This window comes from Gadus chalcogrammus, chromosome 7 (genome assembly GCF_026213295.1).
Source record: "Gadus chalcogrammus isolate NIFS_2021 chromosome 7, NIFS_Gcha_1.0, whole genome shotgun sequence".
NCBI lineage: Eukaryota > Metazoa > Chordata > Actinopteri > Gadiformes > Gadidae > Gadus > Gadus chalcogrammus.
In genome coordinates this window covers 16818005-16837274 of record NC_079418.1, presented here as the reverse complement: position 1 = coordinate 16837274, position 19270 = coordinate 16818005, and the positions used below count along the sequence as shown (strand labels likewise).

Sequence of the window (19270 nt, the reverse complement as noted above, 5' to 3'; positions counted from 1 at the left end):
ATGTCTTTTTTAGTGTCTTCTGCTTGTGGTCAACAAGATCAGAGGCTCTGAAGACCAGAGAGCAAACAGATTAAGGCTCACCACCGGGCTGCGTGGGCCGTGGGGGCTGTAAAAGTGGAAGGTTGACCAGCTGTGAAGGGCCACCTGCTGCCTGCTCTGATAGACAGACAGACATGCTGGTCGGATCAGGACCGTGTGTTAGTCCGTCTGCCTGTCTGTCTATCTTTCTGTCAGTCTGTCTGTCTGCCTGTCTTTCTTCCTGTCTGTCTGTTGCTATCCCCCCCCCCCCCCCCCCCTCAGTACTAGTGGTTCCCCCCCCCCAGTACCAGTGGCGGGTGGCGTTGCGCTGGGCGTTCCCCGGGCAGGGCAGGGTGGCGTTGCTCTGGGCCTTGGTCGTGGGCCACCGGAACAGCCCCTTCTCCGTCTTGTGGCTCACCCCTTCACACTTCACGATGTCTGCAGTGAAGAACACACAGTGACACTTTCCCCTCCCCTGATGCACTGAGCGCCTCACGCTGGTTCTCCACGCCAGTGCTTGCATTCACAGTTGTGGGTCGGGGATTTTAACACCTATTCGGGCCAAAGTCACCAAAGGTCACAGTTTCGGGGGCATCTGGTGACCTTCACCAAGTGATGAGGTTTGGTCGTAGGAATGTACGAGTTATACGGGGGGCTGGAGGCGCAGTGTGTTTCACGGGACACAGTGAGACTCACGCGTAGTAAGGACGCACACATACACACACACACACACGCACACACAAACACGCACACACACACAAACACACAGAGTGCGTGACGTATGAGCTGATCCTGCCTTACAGATACGGCTGATGTTAATGTCCCGCTGTAACATGCTGTTGTACGGTGTCTCCAGCAGCTGACGCAGGAGCTCCTCAGCGGGGTTGGAGGGTGACGTCATCACCCGGACTTGAAACACACAGCTCTCTCTGCGGGAGGAGGAGGAGGAGGAGGAGGAGGAAGAGGAGGAGGAGGAGGAGGAGGAGCGGTTTGGTCAGCTTACATCAATCATAAATAAAGAACAAAGACACATCAACGCTTTGCAAAGGATTCAAGGAATCGGACAAGCTACTCTCCAGATGTAGTATTTTCCATGTGGTCAACCATCATGGCTTTTTGCCTTAACTTTTGTTTTCAAGGTTTGGTAAGAATTTCCTATTTTAGTGAATAATTGTACACAGACATATTTTTCAGCTATCACCGAGGTAATAAATGTTTAGAAGGGCTCTAAATGTTATAAATCCTATACCTTGACGTGCCATTGGAGATCGCCTGAAAAAGTAAAAACACTTAAATATTGAAAATCATAGTCATAAAGTGAGTTGTACTATTGTTAGTTACATTACTTACCCTTTCAGAGATTGAGACATTTTCTTGATCTCTGAAACAAAATATTAATTATGTATGTGTTTTCATCTGCAAAATGGCAAATAGATTATGAGGTTACAGATTAGAATATATATATGTATATATAAATATATGTATATATATATATATATATATAGTGACCTAACCTACCAACCCATCCAACTAGCCACCACCTACATACCATGCTAGCTTCCAACCTTGATAATGACCTACATCGTCAGCAACCTATCACCCACCCTTCGACCCACCTATCTGCCTACCTACCTGTCTACCAGTCTACCTACCTACCTGTCTATCCATCATCCTACCTACCGGTCTAACTGGCTATCTGCCAGTTAGACCTCTCTGACCTCTCTACCTTCCTACCTACCTACAAACCGACCTACCTGTCTACCTGCCAGCCTATCAACTGCCTACATACCTACCTGTCCATCTGCCCACCTGTCTACCTGCCTTCCCAACAACTGCCTACATACTTACCTGTGTACCCTCCTTCCTGTCTACCTGACTACCTGTCTACCTGCCTGCCTACCTTAGGGTCTTGAGAAGAACCTTGAAGTTCAGCACGCTCATCCTGTCCTCGGGAAGTGTGTTCTTGAGCTGTGGACATTGGAGAAGTTCTTATTTGTTCTTTAGTTACTCCCACAGTGGAAGAAGATCAGGCACTTTTGGTCGGAAAAGTTTCGTATTTGAGAAGAATAACTCTGTAACAAACCCAAGTGTGGAGAAAATCCTCAGGATTCCTGACCCCTTCCAAAGAAAAGTTTGCTTGGACATCAAAATACAGCTCTGCCAAGGACAAAGAGCGGAACGAGAACTGAGTGTTCCTCCTCTGTGTGACGGATGGCTAACGTGACCAGACTGGTACGTTACACAATGTAATTATTGAAACCAATATTTCTCACCATATATGAATATAATTAAGGATCAATAGAAAGATAGATGGACAGATGGATGGAGAAATGATTGTACATACCAGACAGTGCATTCAAGGTGGTGACTGGTATTGGACTGGTAGAAGGGCTGGTCAGGTCATCGCTGAAGCTACTGGTGGCCACTGGGCTGAAGGGCTGGCTGCTGGGTGTGGTGGGGGGGGTGCTGGAAGTCGGGGTGGAGGTGGGAGCAGACGGTGTTGTCTTCAGAGTGCTGGTTGTGGAGGGAGAAGAGTTTGTCTCCGGAAGAGGTAGAGTGCCACAGGGGAAGGCCTCTGAGGAGGAAAGGTTAGAGTCCAGTCTTAGATAAATACCGTAAAACCTCCGCAGGCAGGGTGGACGTTTGTCTGTCCACCAGGGGAAAACACTCTCCAGGGTGGACGTTTGTCCACCAGGGACAGGCCCTCTCCAGGGTGGACGTTTGTCTATCCACCAGGGACAGGCCCTCTCCAGGGTGGACGTTTGTCCACCAGGGACAGGCCCTCTCCAGGGTGGACGTTTGTCTGTCCACCAGGGACAGGCCCTCTCCAGGGTGGACGTTTGTCTGTCCACCAGGGACAGGCCCTCTCCATGGTGGGACCAGTTCAGCCACAGGTCAGATAGACTCAGCCTACGACCAGCAGCTTCCGAGTACATTCATAAAACACACATATTAAATGTCATAGTGTAAAAAGTTAAAGGTATGATGTTTAACAAATGTACTGGACTAAATCATAAAATGACCATGATATGTCATCAGAGATTAAGGCAACATGCGTGGAAGGTGGAAATACTGGGTCCTCGGACATCAATGCTAAAGCCAGTATGTTGTTCCCTCAAACGTATTGTTTGTTTTTGTTTTGGATGGGACCTGTGAGTTATCATTCACTGTTCATCGAGTAATGCTGGCTGCCAGACATGAAACTGATTGGCATGCAAACGCAGCATGCCTTGGTCATGGAAGAAAGCAATAAAACTGGATCAACTGAGATTCCTCTCCATTCTACCAAACCTACAATGCCTCATCCACTATCAAAAAATGCCTTTTCTTGACGTAAAGATGTGTAGGCCTGGATGATGTAGTGTTTTTAGGGCAAACATTTGTGCAAAACAAGAGAATGGGATGGGATAGAATAATGTACAGTATGTGTATGATTGTGTCTGTGTGTTGCTGCTCTACCGATAGGGGTTGTGTAGATGCTGCCGTTGTCCGCCAGTATCTGGACCCCTGTCTTGTTGTACGAAGCTCTCAGGAGCCTGAGGATGTCCCTCTGAAACGTGGCCACGTCCCGGTAGGGGATCACGTTCAGGTGGGCCAGGCAGTGGAACCTGCACAAGGACCGGCACACAACAGCCCTGCTTTCAGTCCCGCCGTGTGTCAACACACACTCCCATGGCCAGCAGGCTTCCTCATCCCGTTTGGGCCCATGACCCCACCAGGTTTAAGTCCGACTTCCACACACATCGCTTGAACCTTGCAACATCTGCCCGTAACATTCAATGTCTGCATGAATGCGTTGCACGACACTGTTCGCGGCGAATCGTAAGGCAGATTAGTTTCACAGAGACCTTTGTGAAAACATAAATATATATATATATTTAGCAATTTTTTTTTGTTAAATGGGGAATTGGGATGTACTACTGTTGAAAGAACATTTACCTGCTGAAACCACCTGCCCACCACTCCTGAGGAATGTAAGGAAAGAATAATGAGATCACCTTTTAACAGTTTATCTTTATAATTTAGACTAAATTATAGTGATATGATACAACAAAAGATGCAATCGAAACATTTGTGAGTAAATGTTACTGTCTCAAAATCGCATTATACAGTAATTAAAATATTTCCGTTTCTTTACCTTTCTAGATCTGTCTTCAGACAGCGACCTGTTAGGAAGAATACGTTCATGTAACCTGTGTTATTACAATTCTTTGTTCAATTCGTAGTTCAAACACATCCTTTTTCAAAGTAAGATGTCAAAGCATTTGAGAGAATTTCATGTTGGACGTGTGGTCGTACTTATTCAGTTGGGACACAGACACTCTGTTTATATAGATGGTGGAAGCCAGCACGTCTCTTAGCTGAAGCAACAGACAAGCAAACAGTAAACACATACATCAAGGAGAGAGCCTGCTCTCTCTGAACATAACACATCGAGGTAGGAATACTGCAAATATCAAAATTCAATGTAGCAGAACAATTACATAGTGTATATTTTAGTCTGTAGCCTATACATATGAATCGTACTAACTAACCTAGTACAGTTTGATCATAAGCTTAATGGGGTTGGGTGGGGGAGGGGCACCGAGGGACCCTGGGGATGACCTTTGACCCGTTAACACTGAGGATTATGACGGTTAAGGTTCTGTACATAAAGCGGAGGCCATACCCAGATGTGAGCGGCGTCCCGGGCTTTGTAGTGGTCGGTCACGGCTCCGTCGTCACACCCTATCCGGAACCTCAGTCTGACCTCATACTTAGACCACTCTGACCACCAAACACCACAGGTTAGAGAGACGGGTTAGATTCTTATCTGTGTAACCCTTGGAAGATTACGCGTTGGAGCTCCCCACAATAATGAGTAGCTGGTGCATAAGCATGTTTCTTTCCATTACATTTTTTTTCTCATTTATTATTTGTTGCAACAGCGGGTTAATAACGAGAATTGCCTGGCCCTGTTTCAGGTGGCCTGGTTAAGGATGCTTTGCTTTTCTCTCCTGTTCTATCTGGCTCCATGTTATCATGGGATGTAATGGTACTAATGTCTGTATGTTCTTAAAACAGTCACTTTGTGAGACATGTTATGTGTAGACATTGTACTGTAGAGACAGCATTAGGGTTAGGGCATGGGTTTGGTTTTGCTGGCTATTGGTCCTGAAACAACGAGCTATCGATTACGGTGCAGAGCGCCTTATGTTTGTATTCCTGGGACAGCAGGGATACATCAATATTGAATCTGTGGACAGAGGACATCAAGGGGCGCTTCTTTCCACATAAAGATGATATTTGTCACAGAGTATGAACATCATGCCAAGCTTGGGTAAGAGCACACAGAACAAGGATATTCAAACTTGGGTTGAATGTCACACACACACGCACACACACACGCACACACGCACGCACGCACACCCACGCACGCACGCACGCACACACACACACACACACACACACACACACACACACACACACACACACACACACACACACACACACACACACACACACACACAGAAATAAATGTATTAAAATAGTTATTTTTAGAAAACTCAAATAGGGGAGGAGGACATGAACTTGGAGCAGGACATGAAAATAACTGGACAGGATTGTGATGGTTCCTTCAGCTCACCACAGGGCAGCTGGCTCTCAGGATGCTCAGGGCAGCCAGGAGAGGCCCAGGCCCCCGCCTCCCACCTCACCAGGTCCCCCTCCGTACAGCAGAGTGAGGTCACTTCCTGTGCGCTGCGCTCACGGTCCCAGACGCGAAACAGAGACAGGTTGCCAATCAGACGGCCATCGGGGTGTAGCGTCCCGTGTGACCGACAGTGGGAGGAGCCCAGGGTGAGGGTTCCCTCCTGAGCTCTACCAGAGCAGTGCAAGTCTGCAGTTCTCTCCACCACTGGAGGAGAGAGGAGGGGGGGGGGGGGGGGGGGGGGGGAGGAGGAGTTTTACATATTTTACCATTTCAATTAATGTTGTGTTTCCTCTTCTCTCAAAGCCTTCATTGTGTCATTGTATTTTTTTGGCTGACACATCAAAGCTATTCCAACATCAGCAACCTCTCCAACTCTTTGAACAGTCGAAGGAGCTAAACAGTGACGAGACCGTACCGTACATTCACACGCATCACGTCCTCTTCGTCTTCAACACACCTGGCTCGAGGGCCACCATCTCTCTGTCCACGTAGAGCGTGGGTTGGCCGCTCCGCTGGGCCCCGGTCAGGCAGAAGGAGTGCCACGACCCCCCCACCAGCAATACCGTGGAGGCTGAAGTCCACTTCTTCCCAAACATCCAGACCACCAGATGCTCACCACTCCCTCCCAATCCGAGCTCCGCCCGCTGCCCTCCAGCTACGGGGGGTGGGGGGGTGGAATCGATTCATGTTAGGTTCTGCAAGAACTTGAATCTCCTGTTTGGCTCAAAAAGGAACTTTTTGAGGCATTTCCCGATCTTACTTTTCATCCACCATGTTCTGTGTTGTAGGGACATGTTCATTTAAAGAACAATGGCGTAACTGAACCCCCACACTAAACCTTATGTTAACCACACTCAATATAAATACAATGTTCCACATGTTTCCAGAGTGGTGCGGTCCCTGCTGATCCTACCTACCTGAATGATACATGAACGCAGTCCACCTGGAGGAGGCCTTCTCCTGACACACCACGATGAGGAGGAGGAGGAGGAGGAAGAGGAGGAGGAGGTGGAGGAGGAGGAGGAGGAGGAAGAGGAGGAGGAGGTGGAGGTGGAGGAGGAGGAGGAGGAGGAGGAGGAGGAGGAGGAGGAGGAGGAGGAGGTGGATGATGAGGAGGAGGAGGAGGAGGAGGAGGAGGAGGAGGTGGATGATGATGAGGAGGAGGAGGAGGAGGAGGAGGAGGAGTGTGATGAAAAGGATGAATGGACACAGGGGATATAAAAATAAGTATTATGCAAAATCATCTCTACATTTTTGGCCAATACATATGATCTAATGTTTGCCATGTCAGTAAGGCATCATGGCCCCCTGGTTTGAACTCTGGGCTACTCTATATCAAATATAGGAATACATTCGGTTCAAAAAGTCTACAGAACATTGAGAGATTATTATATTTTTCTCATACCACACACAGATTAGCAATAAAATCCCTATTACTATTCCTGATGTAACCCATTATCAAATGATACCATGTTCTGGTGCCAGCTACTAGTCTGAACATTGATGATCACCTCAGTGGACCTTGACTGACCCACGGGAACATACCTGGAACTGAACATGCATGCAGACGGTAAACGCCTCCAGAGGCGGGAGGGATGCCTCCGGCCTCAGCCTCCAGTGGGTGCAGCCTTCAGAGAAGACGGCCATCTTCCCCCAAAGGCTCTCCTTGGTGGTGCCGGAGCCTCCACAGAGTAGAGTACCTTACTCAACCTGCACTCCGTTACTGTGTGCTACTATGCTATACTGCTCGCTCCATGGAGGAGAAGAACGTGTTATGGAGGAGTAATCAAACGTTTCTTAAGGAAAAACTGCCATCCCCGGTCGCTCTGACTCGGAATGATTAAGATTGACATGTACTTGTTACAACTCTACAAAAATACTAAAGTAGCATCAAAGTAGCTACAAAAGAAGGAAGGTTAAGCATGGTCAACTTACATAGTGCAGGTTTATGTACACCAAACTATTACCCCACATGTAATCATCCCTTTGGTCTAAATAACATATTTAAATTTGTATTGATTGTATTTTACCCTATTATTTGAACCCTCGCACATCTTGAATGTTGCCTCACCAGGCATGCAAATAAAGTGTCACTTTATTGTTATTGACACAGGCTGCCTGCGCTGAAGACGCTGCTATCATCAAGTTCCAGTGTTGTTTAAATACGGATTCTACATCATTTAAAAAATTTTGTTGCTCAATTTGGTTCTCATCACAGATTATTTAATTAATCTGTGTCATAAGGCAGAGGATGGAAACTGGCAGCATGTATACAAACTTCTGAAAATCACTGCTAAATTGTTTCAACCAATATGAAGCTGTGGATTATTGCAATATGCAAATGAAATAGAATATACGTATATGTGAAAAAATTTCCCTCTCATGCTCATCGTACCATGACAGCATCATCCTAGCCAAAACATCATGTTGGTTTACAACATAACAGAGTGTGTATCTCTATGTACACCAGTAGCGAGACAATAAACGTATTACTGTCAATTAATCCCAGGATGATTGGTTTTATGGACCTTATTTATGTTGAGCATTGTTTATGTGAGAGAGAGGTGCAATGATTGTTTAAAAATAGTTTTAAATGAATACATTTTACTTTTACCTTAATTATTTTTTAAGGTAATTGATGACAAAATCATCCTAAGCAAATATGGCCATAATGTATAATTGTGGGTACTTTATAACTTATAAGCATTATAGTGGTCATCAAACAGTTGAGAAGTCTCTAACCTCTAATATCCATGCAGGAGGTGGAACAGCGGAGGAAGAACAGGAGGAGAGCGACCTGCAGGCTCATTCCAGCTAAAACAAACCATCTTTCATTTCAGAAACTGGCTGAATGAAAGGTCCTACATATACATCCACAAGAAATATTACTGTCCAGTGTCCTCTTGTTCATATATGAGATCAATTTACGTTTTTGGTGAGATAGACTTTAGTCAAAGCATAATTTGACTAATAAAGTATCAATACATTTGTAGCATATACATATATCTATGTATATATATATTATCGATATATTGTACATCAACATGTTTAATACAATATAAAGATAGCCTACTTTTACTACCAACTCAAAAATGGAACTTACCTAATTGAATATTCTCTAGGATAACTGAGAAAATTGACTGATAATTGAGATGAGGTGGTCGCCGCCTTCAGAACTATTTTCTTTTCCTTCGAAGGTTATCCAGATCAATGAGGTGTTGTTTAGTGGTTCACAGGTGCTACAGTGAACCTGTCCCTTCATGAACCGTATCCATCGTTTGATGCAAATAAGTCCAGCCTGGACTTCCTAGAAAAACATGTGTGTGTGTCTGTAAGTTACACCCATAAATGGAAATCCCCTCCCCTACAACCCTCCCCCAAATATAAGTATTTCTAAAATGAAGGCTACCCGTTATGTGTAACAACCAGGAAATAAGGCATCCATCTTGACGTTCATAAGATCCCATTTATCCGTAGGTCTGTTGCTATACCTCGTCAGGCGAAACATGTATCATTCACCCACCTGTACTGCCAAGGCGACAGAGTGAGATGAGTAATTTCATCCTCCATGAATCAATATGTAAGCAGAATCAAAAGAAAAGAGGCAACAACATAAGTGACACATTTTATTTTCATTTAAAAGATAATTGAAAAAATAGATCATTTCTTTTTATCAAAGCATCGTCTTGGAAATTTAGTTATTCCCTGTTTAGCAATTCAAAATCAAGAGTGACGCAAAGTGCTAAGAAATTGCAGCAAGCATTGATCCTACATTGTGAAAATGCAGAAAGATTCATTTAAGGGTCACAGTAATGATATATAAACATATAGTCTGCAATACATAATATATAAAAACATGCCAATCCATCATTTCATTTGATTCAGCTATTAGATAGCAAATGTTGAAAATACAACCATTCAAATCAGCTCATGTGAGAAAGTAGAGCCCCATTAGATGATAGAGTAGAGCCCCACTAGTTGTTAAAGTAGAGCCCCACTAGTTGTTAAAGTAGAGCCCCACTAGTTGTTAAAGTAGAGCCCCACTAGTTGTTAGAGTAGAGCCCCACTAGTTGTTAAAGTAGAGCCCCACTAGTTGTTAAAGTAGAGCCCCACTAGTTGTTAAAGTAGAGCCCCACTAGTTGTTAAAGTAGAGCCCCACTAGTTGTTAGAGTAGAGCCCCACTAGTTGTTAAAGTAGAGCCCCACTAGTTGTTAAAGTAGAGCCCCACTAGTTGTTTGAGTAGAGCCCCACTAGATGTTAGAGTAGAGCCCCACTAGATGTTAGAGTAGAGCCCCACTGGATGTTAGAGTAGAGCCCCACTGGATGTTAGAGTAGAGCCCCACTGGATGTTAGAGTAGAGCCCCACTGGATGTTAGAGTAGAGCCCCACTAGATGTTAGAGTAGAGCCCCACTGGATGTTAGAGTAGAGCCCCACTGGATGTTAGAGTAGAGCCCCACTGGATGTGTCTGCAGGGTTCACTTGTTGGCACAGTCGGCACAGAGCACGTCCTTCCCCTGGGGCACGAAGGATTTGTCGGCGAGGCCAATGGAGCACCTCTTGCAGGTGAAGCAGAAGTCGTGCCAGGAGCAGCCATCATACTTCACCACATTCACCGCCTTACCCAACCCTGGGGGGAGAAGGTCCTGGGTTAGATACGGTTAGAGGGACAGACGGACTGTCAGACCAATGAATAGATAGCAGAGAGATAGATGGCTAGACAGATAGATGGCTAGAGAGATAGTAGGCTAGAGAGGTAGATGGCAGAGAGAGAGATAGATTGCTGGAGATATGGGTGGCTCGAACTAGAGCGAGAGATAGAGGTATAGAATCAGAGAGAGGTAATAATAATTATAATAATAAATGAAATTTATATAGCGCTTAATCTGGTACTCTAAGACGCTTGAGGTAGAGGTAGAGATCCAGATAGAGATAGAGAGAGAGATATAGGTAGATAAAGAGGGCCAGACCTGTGATGGGGTTGTGGCAGCCAGCACACTTCTGGGCCACAGATGACTTGAAGCAACCCAGACAGAAGTTCTTCCCCTCGTGCGGGTAGAAGCTAGTGCCGGCCAGAGTCTTGGAGCAGGCGCTGCACACGAAGCAGTGGCTGTGCCAGGGCTCCTCCTTGTAGGTTATTCCTGCTGAGGTGATGGGCTGAGAGAAGAGAGGAGGAGAGAGGAGAGGTGAGGAGGAGAGGAGGAGAGGACAGAGGGGAGAGGAGTGAGGAGAGGAGAGGAGGAGAGAGGAGAATAGAGGAGAGAAGAGGAGAGTAGAGGAGGAGGGGAGAGGAGAGGAGAGGAGAGGGGGAGAAGAGAGGAGAGAGGGGAAGAGGGGAGAGGATAGAGGAGGAGAGGGGAGGAGACGAGAACGGTTGGAGATCAGATTACAACAGAAGTTATAACGGGTAATTAATAAATTACTGCAAAAAGTACCTGTTTGCAGGCGACACACTGCTTAGCGAACTTCTTTTCGTGGCACGGGGTGCAGTACACATCACTTCCTTTAGTGAGGAAACTCTGCGATCCGATTGGGCCTTTACACTGGTAGCAGGTGAAGCACTCGTTGTGCCAGGAGTTGCCTTTGTACTCCACGCTCTCTGTGCCTGGGACAGAAAGACAGGATGGCTTTAGAGTGAACCAATAACAAGGACAACCTCCTTCTTAATGGCTGGAAACACTTCACATCTTTTGATTAAATATTCATTAGAAGTACAGGTAATCCTATACAGTAATCCATTAAACCACAAACATCACAATCGTGGACAAAATAATACTTTACAACATTATTAAATCCCCAATTCTACCATCTTATATTGCTGCTACTCCACCTTCTCTCACCTTATCTCACTTTCTCTCTTCTGACCTCCCCTCACCTCACCTCACCTTAACCTCTCACCTTTACCGCTGCCGTCTCATCTGATCTCAGATCTGTTCCTAATTTACATTTACATTTAGGGCCTTTTATCCAAAGCGATTACAACCATTCATTAACACATTCAGACACCAATGGTGGAGTCAACCACGCGGGGCCAAACACAGCTTGTTGAGAGCAGTCAGGGTGAGGCGTCTTGCTCAGGGACACCTCGACATTCAGCTAACAGGAGCTGGGGATCGAACTAGCAACTTTCTGGTTACCAGTCAATCCGCTCTACCTGCTTAGCTGATGCCACCACCACTACCTGTAAAGGCCACAGGGGGGCGAGAGAGAGACATGTCCAGTGCCTGTCCCCCTCTCTAGGCTCCCAGTGAGTGTGTCCTCTGTACCCCCCCTGTCCATGCAGCGTTCCCGGCGTGGGCATCACCTACCGGCGGTGATGGCCTTGTAGCAGCCGTGGCAGCGGGGTGCGTCCTCTGTGGAGTTGCACTTCCCACACAGGATGCGCTGGTCCTTAGTGTTGAAGGGCTCCTTGGCGAGCGGCTTGTAGCAGGAGGCGCAGCGGAAGCAGCTCTCGTGCCAGGAGCGCCCCTTGTGGCTGAGCTCCTAACAGGACCCGAGGAATGGAGATATTAGGAATAATGATGGTCATGTTATTATGATAACAATAATAACCAATGTGTGACCACTGAAAGGACTGAGGGATCCCTCTGAACGCCTTCAACCTTCCACAACATGATGATGCGTCCACAAGGGGGCAGTGTAGCCTCTCCAATCCCCGGTGGAGAACGGCTGCATGTGTTTGTGTGGAGCAGCGATGCCTGACTAGACGTGAATCTTTGTGAATCTTGCATGGTCATCACTCACATGACGCACAAGTGTGGGCTGGTATGGTCTCATGTGGGCCTGGGACCCACATCTCTTCAAAACTACATTGGCCGGACTTAACTTTATCCGACACAAACACAAACCTTTGAGTCGACTGCGATGGGTTTGCGGCACGCGACGCAGCTGCTGGCGCAGAACTCTGAGTGGCAGCGGATGCACACGGCGCGGCCCTCGTTCTGCACAAAGCGCTTACCGCCCATGTCCTCGCGACAGTAGAAGCAGCGGGTGGTGTCTGCCATGGCAACCAGGAGGGGGCGGGGTCACGGCTGAGGGGGGGGGGGGGGGGGGGGGGGGGAAATAGAGACATAGAGGTGAATAGGTACAAGAGGAATGAATAATGCTGTGGGATCTGGAATGTTGACAGCTCTCTGACAAAAGAGAGAGAGAGAGAGAGAGAGAGAGAGAGAGAGAGAGAGAGAGAGAGAGAGAGAGAGAGAGAGAGAGAATCACTCAGGAATAGTTGACCACACTCTTGGCATGGTGTTGGGGTGAGGGGGGGGGGGGGGTGGGGTGGGGTTGGGAACCAGAAGCAGAACATCCTTGTGCCTGTTCTCTTCAGAAGATATAGGATTATAATTTTGTGTTTCGGATAAAAACAACATGCTGGTTAGTGGCTCGTACAAATAGAAACAGAAGTTTAGGATGTTTGGAGTGTGTGTGTGTGTGTGTGTGTGTGTGTGTGTGTGTGTGTGTGTGTGTGTGTGTGTGTGTGTGTGTGTGTGTGTGTGTGTGTGTGTGTGTGTCTGTGTGTGTGTGTGTGCGCGTGTGTGTGTGTGTGTGTGTGTATGAGTGTGTGTGTGCTCTACATTGTGTAACAGAGTTCGGTTACGATTATTTCCACTTTAGGGTTTCCGCTTAATTACCGTGTGGAATTTCTGGAACGTGTGTGGGAAGTGCACATGTTAAAACCATATGTGTGTGTGTGTGTGTGTGTGTGTGTGTGTGTGTGTGTGTGTGTGTGTGTGTGTGTGTGTGTGTGTGTGTGTGTGTGTGTGTGTGTGTGTGCGTGCGTGCGTGCGTGCGTGCGTGTGTGTGTGTGTTCTGCCACATGGAGGTGAATAGGTACAAGAGGAATGAATAATGCTGTGGGATCTGGAATGTTGACAGCTCTCTGACAAAAACTTGAAACACACACACACACACACACACACACACACACACACACACACACACACACACACACACACACACACACACACACACACACACACACACTCATACACACATTGCCACCCAGACACACACACACACACACACACACACACACCCACACACACACACACACACACACCCAACACACACACACACACACACACATAAACCCAATCACACACACACACACTCCCTGACACGCACACACATAAACCCATGCACACCTTCACCCACACACACCTTCACACACACACACACACACACACACACACACACACACACACACACACACACACACACACACACACACACACACACACACACACACAAATACACCCACACATACACCAACATACACGCACACACACACACACACACACATACGCACACTTTTAAAACGACCACTCCCTAGAAAACCACATCCTATACAATGAAAATAAAAAAGAACACAAAGAACAAGGGACTCTGGTCTGAGCCATTTTTGATATTTTAAGATACACGCCCCACACATAATGTAATGCACTCTACTAAAATATACAATCCTACACTGATTCTGGCGTCAATCCCTTTTCAGATATCTTAGTAAAATGTTATTAAAAAATGATAACATAATATAATGATTCTATTATTTTCTTCCATTAATACCCTGCCATGGGCTGGGAACTAGAGGAATCTGCAAGCTCCTGTTTTATTTACTCAGACAGTCTGTCAACCCCTCCTTTCCAGCCGACCTGGCCCAGGTCAGGCCAATCAGAAACGTATATCTGTCTGGTCCCCCCAGGTTCAAACTGTCCTCCAGCGGACCTGGCCCGGGTCGGCCAATCAGAACCTGACATGGGCGGGCTGGATAGGGTGGCCAGGTGACTAAGTGTGTTGGATCTGCTACCCGACAGTACTCACTGAACTGGAAGGTCTTCTCTAGAACTTTACTTTACTTTACTTTATTATGGAGCCCCATTAGCACTTGCCTCAACAGCATGGCTATTCATCCTTGGGTCCTTCACACACAAAAACACACAACATCATACACAAGAACACTACAGATACACACATACATAGACAATAGTTCACTTACAAAAATTCAGAAGAATTTCAAAAATTATTCTATCATAGTTAAACAGATCAGTCAAGTTCATGAAATATTTGCAGATACTGTTTTACCCTCATTTTAAATCCTTCTTTTGTAGTGGAGCATCTGATATCTAGAAGAAGTTCAAATAAGAAGTTCAAATAATTGCACTTTAAGCTTTTCCTGATAAGAAAGATGCGTTCACCTCTTCCGGCAGGAGTAGTTAAACATTTGCTCTCGATAAGAGCATCTGCTAAATGGCCACATTGTCAATGTAAATGATTCAATAAGGCCCAGCCCAGCCGTTCGTCCCACGCTTCGTTGCTCTGGGGGTTGGCAGGTCTGTTCGCCTGTCTTCAGAAACCTCTGGTCTGGCCTGTGATGACGCCCCTTGGACTGAGAGACTAATACGCCTTTGTGCATCTGGTGAGGTCTGGCTGCCCTCCAATCAGTTTGAGACTCAAACTGTCATGTAGGTATATAATAAGCTGCACTGATTGAATACTTTTTCTTTAGTCTGCCTCAGAATATACTTAGAATAAGCTAAGCTATCATTCTACATGTCAAAATACAGAAGGCTCCATTGATGGATCATGATGTTTCCAACATCAACACAACCACTGGGCCACTAAACCCTACGACCCATGCAGTCCATGGACTCATGGAGTCAGAAGGGAAACAGCATCATCGAAGGCTACCGAGTAACACTTGAAGGGAACTTCCTGCATGTAGTTAATGTCACAGTTGCTCAATAAGTTCCTGTTTTTTCCAAAAGGCCGGAAATTGATGCATAAATAAGGTCAAAAGGCCGTCGTCATGCCAACCTGTAAACGCCTAATGGCTCAGGAAATCTCAACCTTAACACGCCTCTGATTTCTTTCTCTCGGTCAGATCCCAGAGGGGCCCTCTCTGACCCCCGGGGCCGATAGCGGGGACAGCGTGTGGGTCTTTCTGTCTGTCTGTCTCTAGAACCACGGAGCAGGAGGCCTCTTTCATCTCAACCCGTTTGTCTTCCGGCGCGATGAACGTTATCTGATGAGTTCTGGAGCCAAACAATAAGCCAAGGGGAGAGGAGCGCAGCCGGCCCAGACACGAGCAGCAGACGGAGGTAGGAAGAACAAGGCTCTGGGGAGATCTGAAGACAACGCGGCCGCAGGTCCCAACGTCTGCAAGACTTCCACATTCTGTAAACAAGACCTTTCCAGATCACCATGGAAACGGTTAGTGGCTGCATGGGAAATGTAGTCTTAGTAGTGGGTTACCAAATACGTTCACCAACCGAAACAAGATAACCTATGTATGAAAGAACAATGTCGAGGAAAGCAGTGGGACATAATTCATGCTTTACCAAATCAACACACAGGTTTTCTAGTCACAACAGAGCTTGAAGCTAAAGTGCTCATCCTACCTAAATGTATCCTAGTTCTTTCTTTTCAGGACCCTCTTAATTACAAAGTTTAGGGTGCAGCTCCTCCCAAATGCCGGAAACCCACGGCAACAACACGCCTCCTAGCAACCGCAGGCTGAAAAAGACCTGCGAGGTGGGTACACCCGCATGGCTGACATCATCTGGCGAGGAGGAATCTGAACACGTGTTCAACATGCTAGAGGAGACAGACTCACAGAAAGACAGTCTCACATGTACAGTAGGAAACGGCAGACTAGCAGATGGACTGCTAAAGCTGTCAGACAGACTGATTGCCAAGAGACAGACTTAACTATGGCGGAGAAAATAGCCAGTAAAACAAACAAACACTGTCTAGAAAATCACAAAATAGAGAATGAAGAAAATAGAGAGAGAGAGGGAGAGAGAGAGAGAGAGAGAGAGAGAGAGAGAGAGAGAGAGAGAGAGAGAGAGAGAGAGAGAGAGAGAGAGAGCGCTCTATACGAGCAGAGGGAACATGCAACAGTGTGCAACTGAGACGTGTGTGTGTGTGTGTGTGTGTGTGTGTGTGTGTGTGTGTGTGTGTGTGTGTGTGTGTGTGTGTGTGTGTGTGTGTGTGTGTGTGTGTGCGTGTGTTTGTATGTGTTTGTATGTGTGTGTGTGTGTGTGTGTGTGTCTCTGTGCATGAGTGCGTGTGAGTGTGTGTGTGTGTGTTTGTGTTGGTTGGCATTAGCTTATTGCAGAAGAATTTGGTGGAAAGACGAGAAACGGGAAGTTTCTTTCAGTATGGTGGAGTTGGCACAGCCCACACACCCACCCACCCATCCAACACACACCCACCCACCCATCCAACACACACCCACCCACCCACACACTTGCATATCTGCACGCACACACAGGTCTCCCCTGGTCATTGATTTGAAAGCGTGTGTAGTGCTTGTGATGCTAATCTCATTTAAAGGGTCCATGTCCCAGTCTCTGAATCTGTCCAACGGAACAGCAGAAGGTTCTGTTCTGTCTGTCTGGTAGTCTGTCAGACTAACACCAGGTTCATGAAAGCAGAGATGTCTAACCCCACACACTTCTTGTTGTTAAATATAACACTTTGTAAAAACCTTCAGCCAAGTGTTTGGAAGTATTCTTAAATTCAAATGAATGATTGCAATATCCTTGTATTATAACCAAGCAATCATAAACTCATAACTCATAAACACTCTATGAACTTCTTCTTTTCCCTAACCCTCAACCTAAAATCAATTGATTGTGTTATAAACTAGAAATAAAACCAAACAAACAACGAGAACAACCCAAAATAGAACAGTGTGACCGGGGAACTCTTCTCGTGACAGACCATAGAATTATTTTATGGTCCTTGTTTTTGTTCTAAGTGATTTAGCAGACGCTCGTATCCAAAGCAGCAACGGGCAGTGAATACGTGGGGTAGGTAGGGGTTAGGAATCCCACTCCTCCTGTCTCAGTGTTCTACTAAGGTCACCACTCCTCAGTGTTCTACTAAGGTCACTACTCATTCTCTCTCAGTGTTCTACTAAGGTCACTACTCCGTCTCTCTCAGTGTTCTACTAAGGTCACTACTCCTTCTCTCTCAGTGTTCTACTAAGGTCACTACTCCGTCTCTCTCAGTGTTCTACTAAGGTCACTACTCCTTCTCTCTCAGTGTTCTACTAAGGTCACTACCTCTTCTCTCTCAGTGTTCTAGTAAGTTCACTACTCCTTCTCTCTCAGTGTTCTACTAAGGTCAAACAGTCACAAAGGGCAGCTGACATGGAGTCATCTAGACCAATTTCGAAATAATCTACGACCAGTTAAGTGTGTTTGTGTGTGTGTGTGTGTGGTTCGTTAGTGCTGAGCACACAGTATCGCCACTAAGAATTTAACCAACATTGAGGAACAACATCCACACAACACACGCACAGTCTTGCACTGCTTGGTTTCCCAACATTGGCAGAATGTGACATCACATCACATGCCCAAACACAAAAAATCGACTGTTGATTTGATATCAGGAAAACAGTGTCCCTAGGTGCTAAACCCCCTCCCCCCAAAGCAGTGGTGTGCGGTGGTACACGGCCAGGACCAATGAATGTAACCTTCATTCTGCTTCTGCAGTCATTGTGACACTTAAAATCTTAGGGACAAAACATTACCCAGTTACCATGGCATTGGACAACACAACGATGCATTACTATGGGACATCATGTGGTGAGGTCATATTAGTTAGTTGATTAGTTGAGCGTATGTGTGTGTGTGTGTGTGTGTGTGTGTGTGTGTGTGTGTGTGTGTGTGTGTGTGTGTGTGTGTGTGTGTGTGTGTGTGTGTGTGTGTGTGTGTGTACGTGTGTGAATAGAGGAAGTGTGCGTTACTTAGGGTCCCTCACCTGTTGATGTGACTTGACTACTCACTTTATTGTTATGAACCTAAAGAAAGTAGTTGTTTTAACGTTTAATACAGAATGTTTTAAACGTCCATTTATTGGACCTGGTTGCAGAGCCATATACCTAAACGTTTGAGACTTCTTTCTTTGAGAAAAATACCATCCCAGGCTTTTAGCTGTGCATTTTTACAATTTTTTCCCCCAGATTTCTGCTGAAGAGAAAAAAAACTATTAACCGAAAACAGATTTAAGGAGAAGGCTTCCAGGAGTCACCGTGTTCAACTCTCGTTGAGCTTTGGTGAGAAAGTGAACGAGTAAAGGGACGGACAGACGGATAGACCGACAAACACACAGCCAGACACACATTAAGCATTAACGTGTAGGACATTTCATTGTGAAATCCCCTGTTTTTAATCATGTGGCTCAGCCTCATAAATCCTGATTCCAAACTCGGAGCACACGGACGCGCTGGTTTAATATGTAACCACCTCAGCTCCTAATGATGAGACTACTAGACACCTCGGAGGGAAACATGTAGGACAGAAGTCTCCAACGTTACGCGCCGGGGTCGGAGCTAAATCAAAGAGGCGTTATTATAACCCACACTGATCTACAATATATAATATCTCATCCAACTTACCGAAGGAAGGATGACAGCCAGGTAAGTTGGTCTGACGAAGTTCCCTCGCGTTCTAGTCAACGGTGCGTGGGACGTCCGACGGGAGGGTTTCCTCCCCCCCCCCTTTCAGTGTGACTAAAACCCCGAACCAATAGAAATGAGGAGTCAGAAACAGCTCCTT

At 46.2% G+C, this 19270-nt stretch overlaps 1 protein-coding gene across 1 annotated transcript; it reads right to left on the bottom strand.

Annotated features, from left to right (window-relative positions):
- Positions 1-9286: 9286 nt before the first annotated feature.
- Positions 9287-19209, bottom strand: LOC130385538 (four and a half LIM domains protein 1-like). The gene is made up of 6 exons (XM_056594064.1): positions 19111-19209; positions 12557-12739; positions 12017-12191; positions 11144-11313; positions 10679-10865; positions 9287-10338 (listed from the first exon to the last, which is right to left on the bottom strand). Exons 2-6 carry the CDS (start codon positions 12710-12712, stop codon positions 10187-10189), a joined length of 840 nt encoding a protein of 279 aa, XP_056450039.1. The 5' UTR covers positions 12713-12739; positions 19111-19209; the 3' UTR covers positions 9287-10186.
- Positions 19210-19270: the final 61 nt, after the last annotated feature.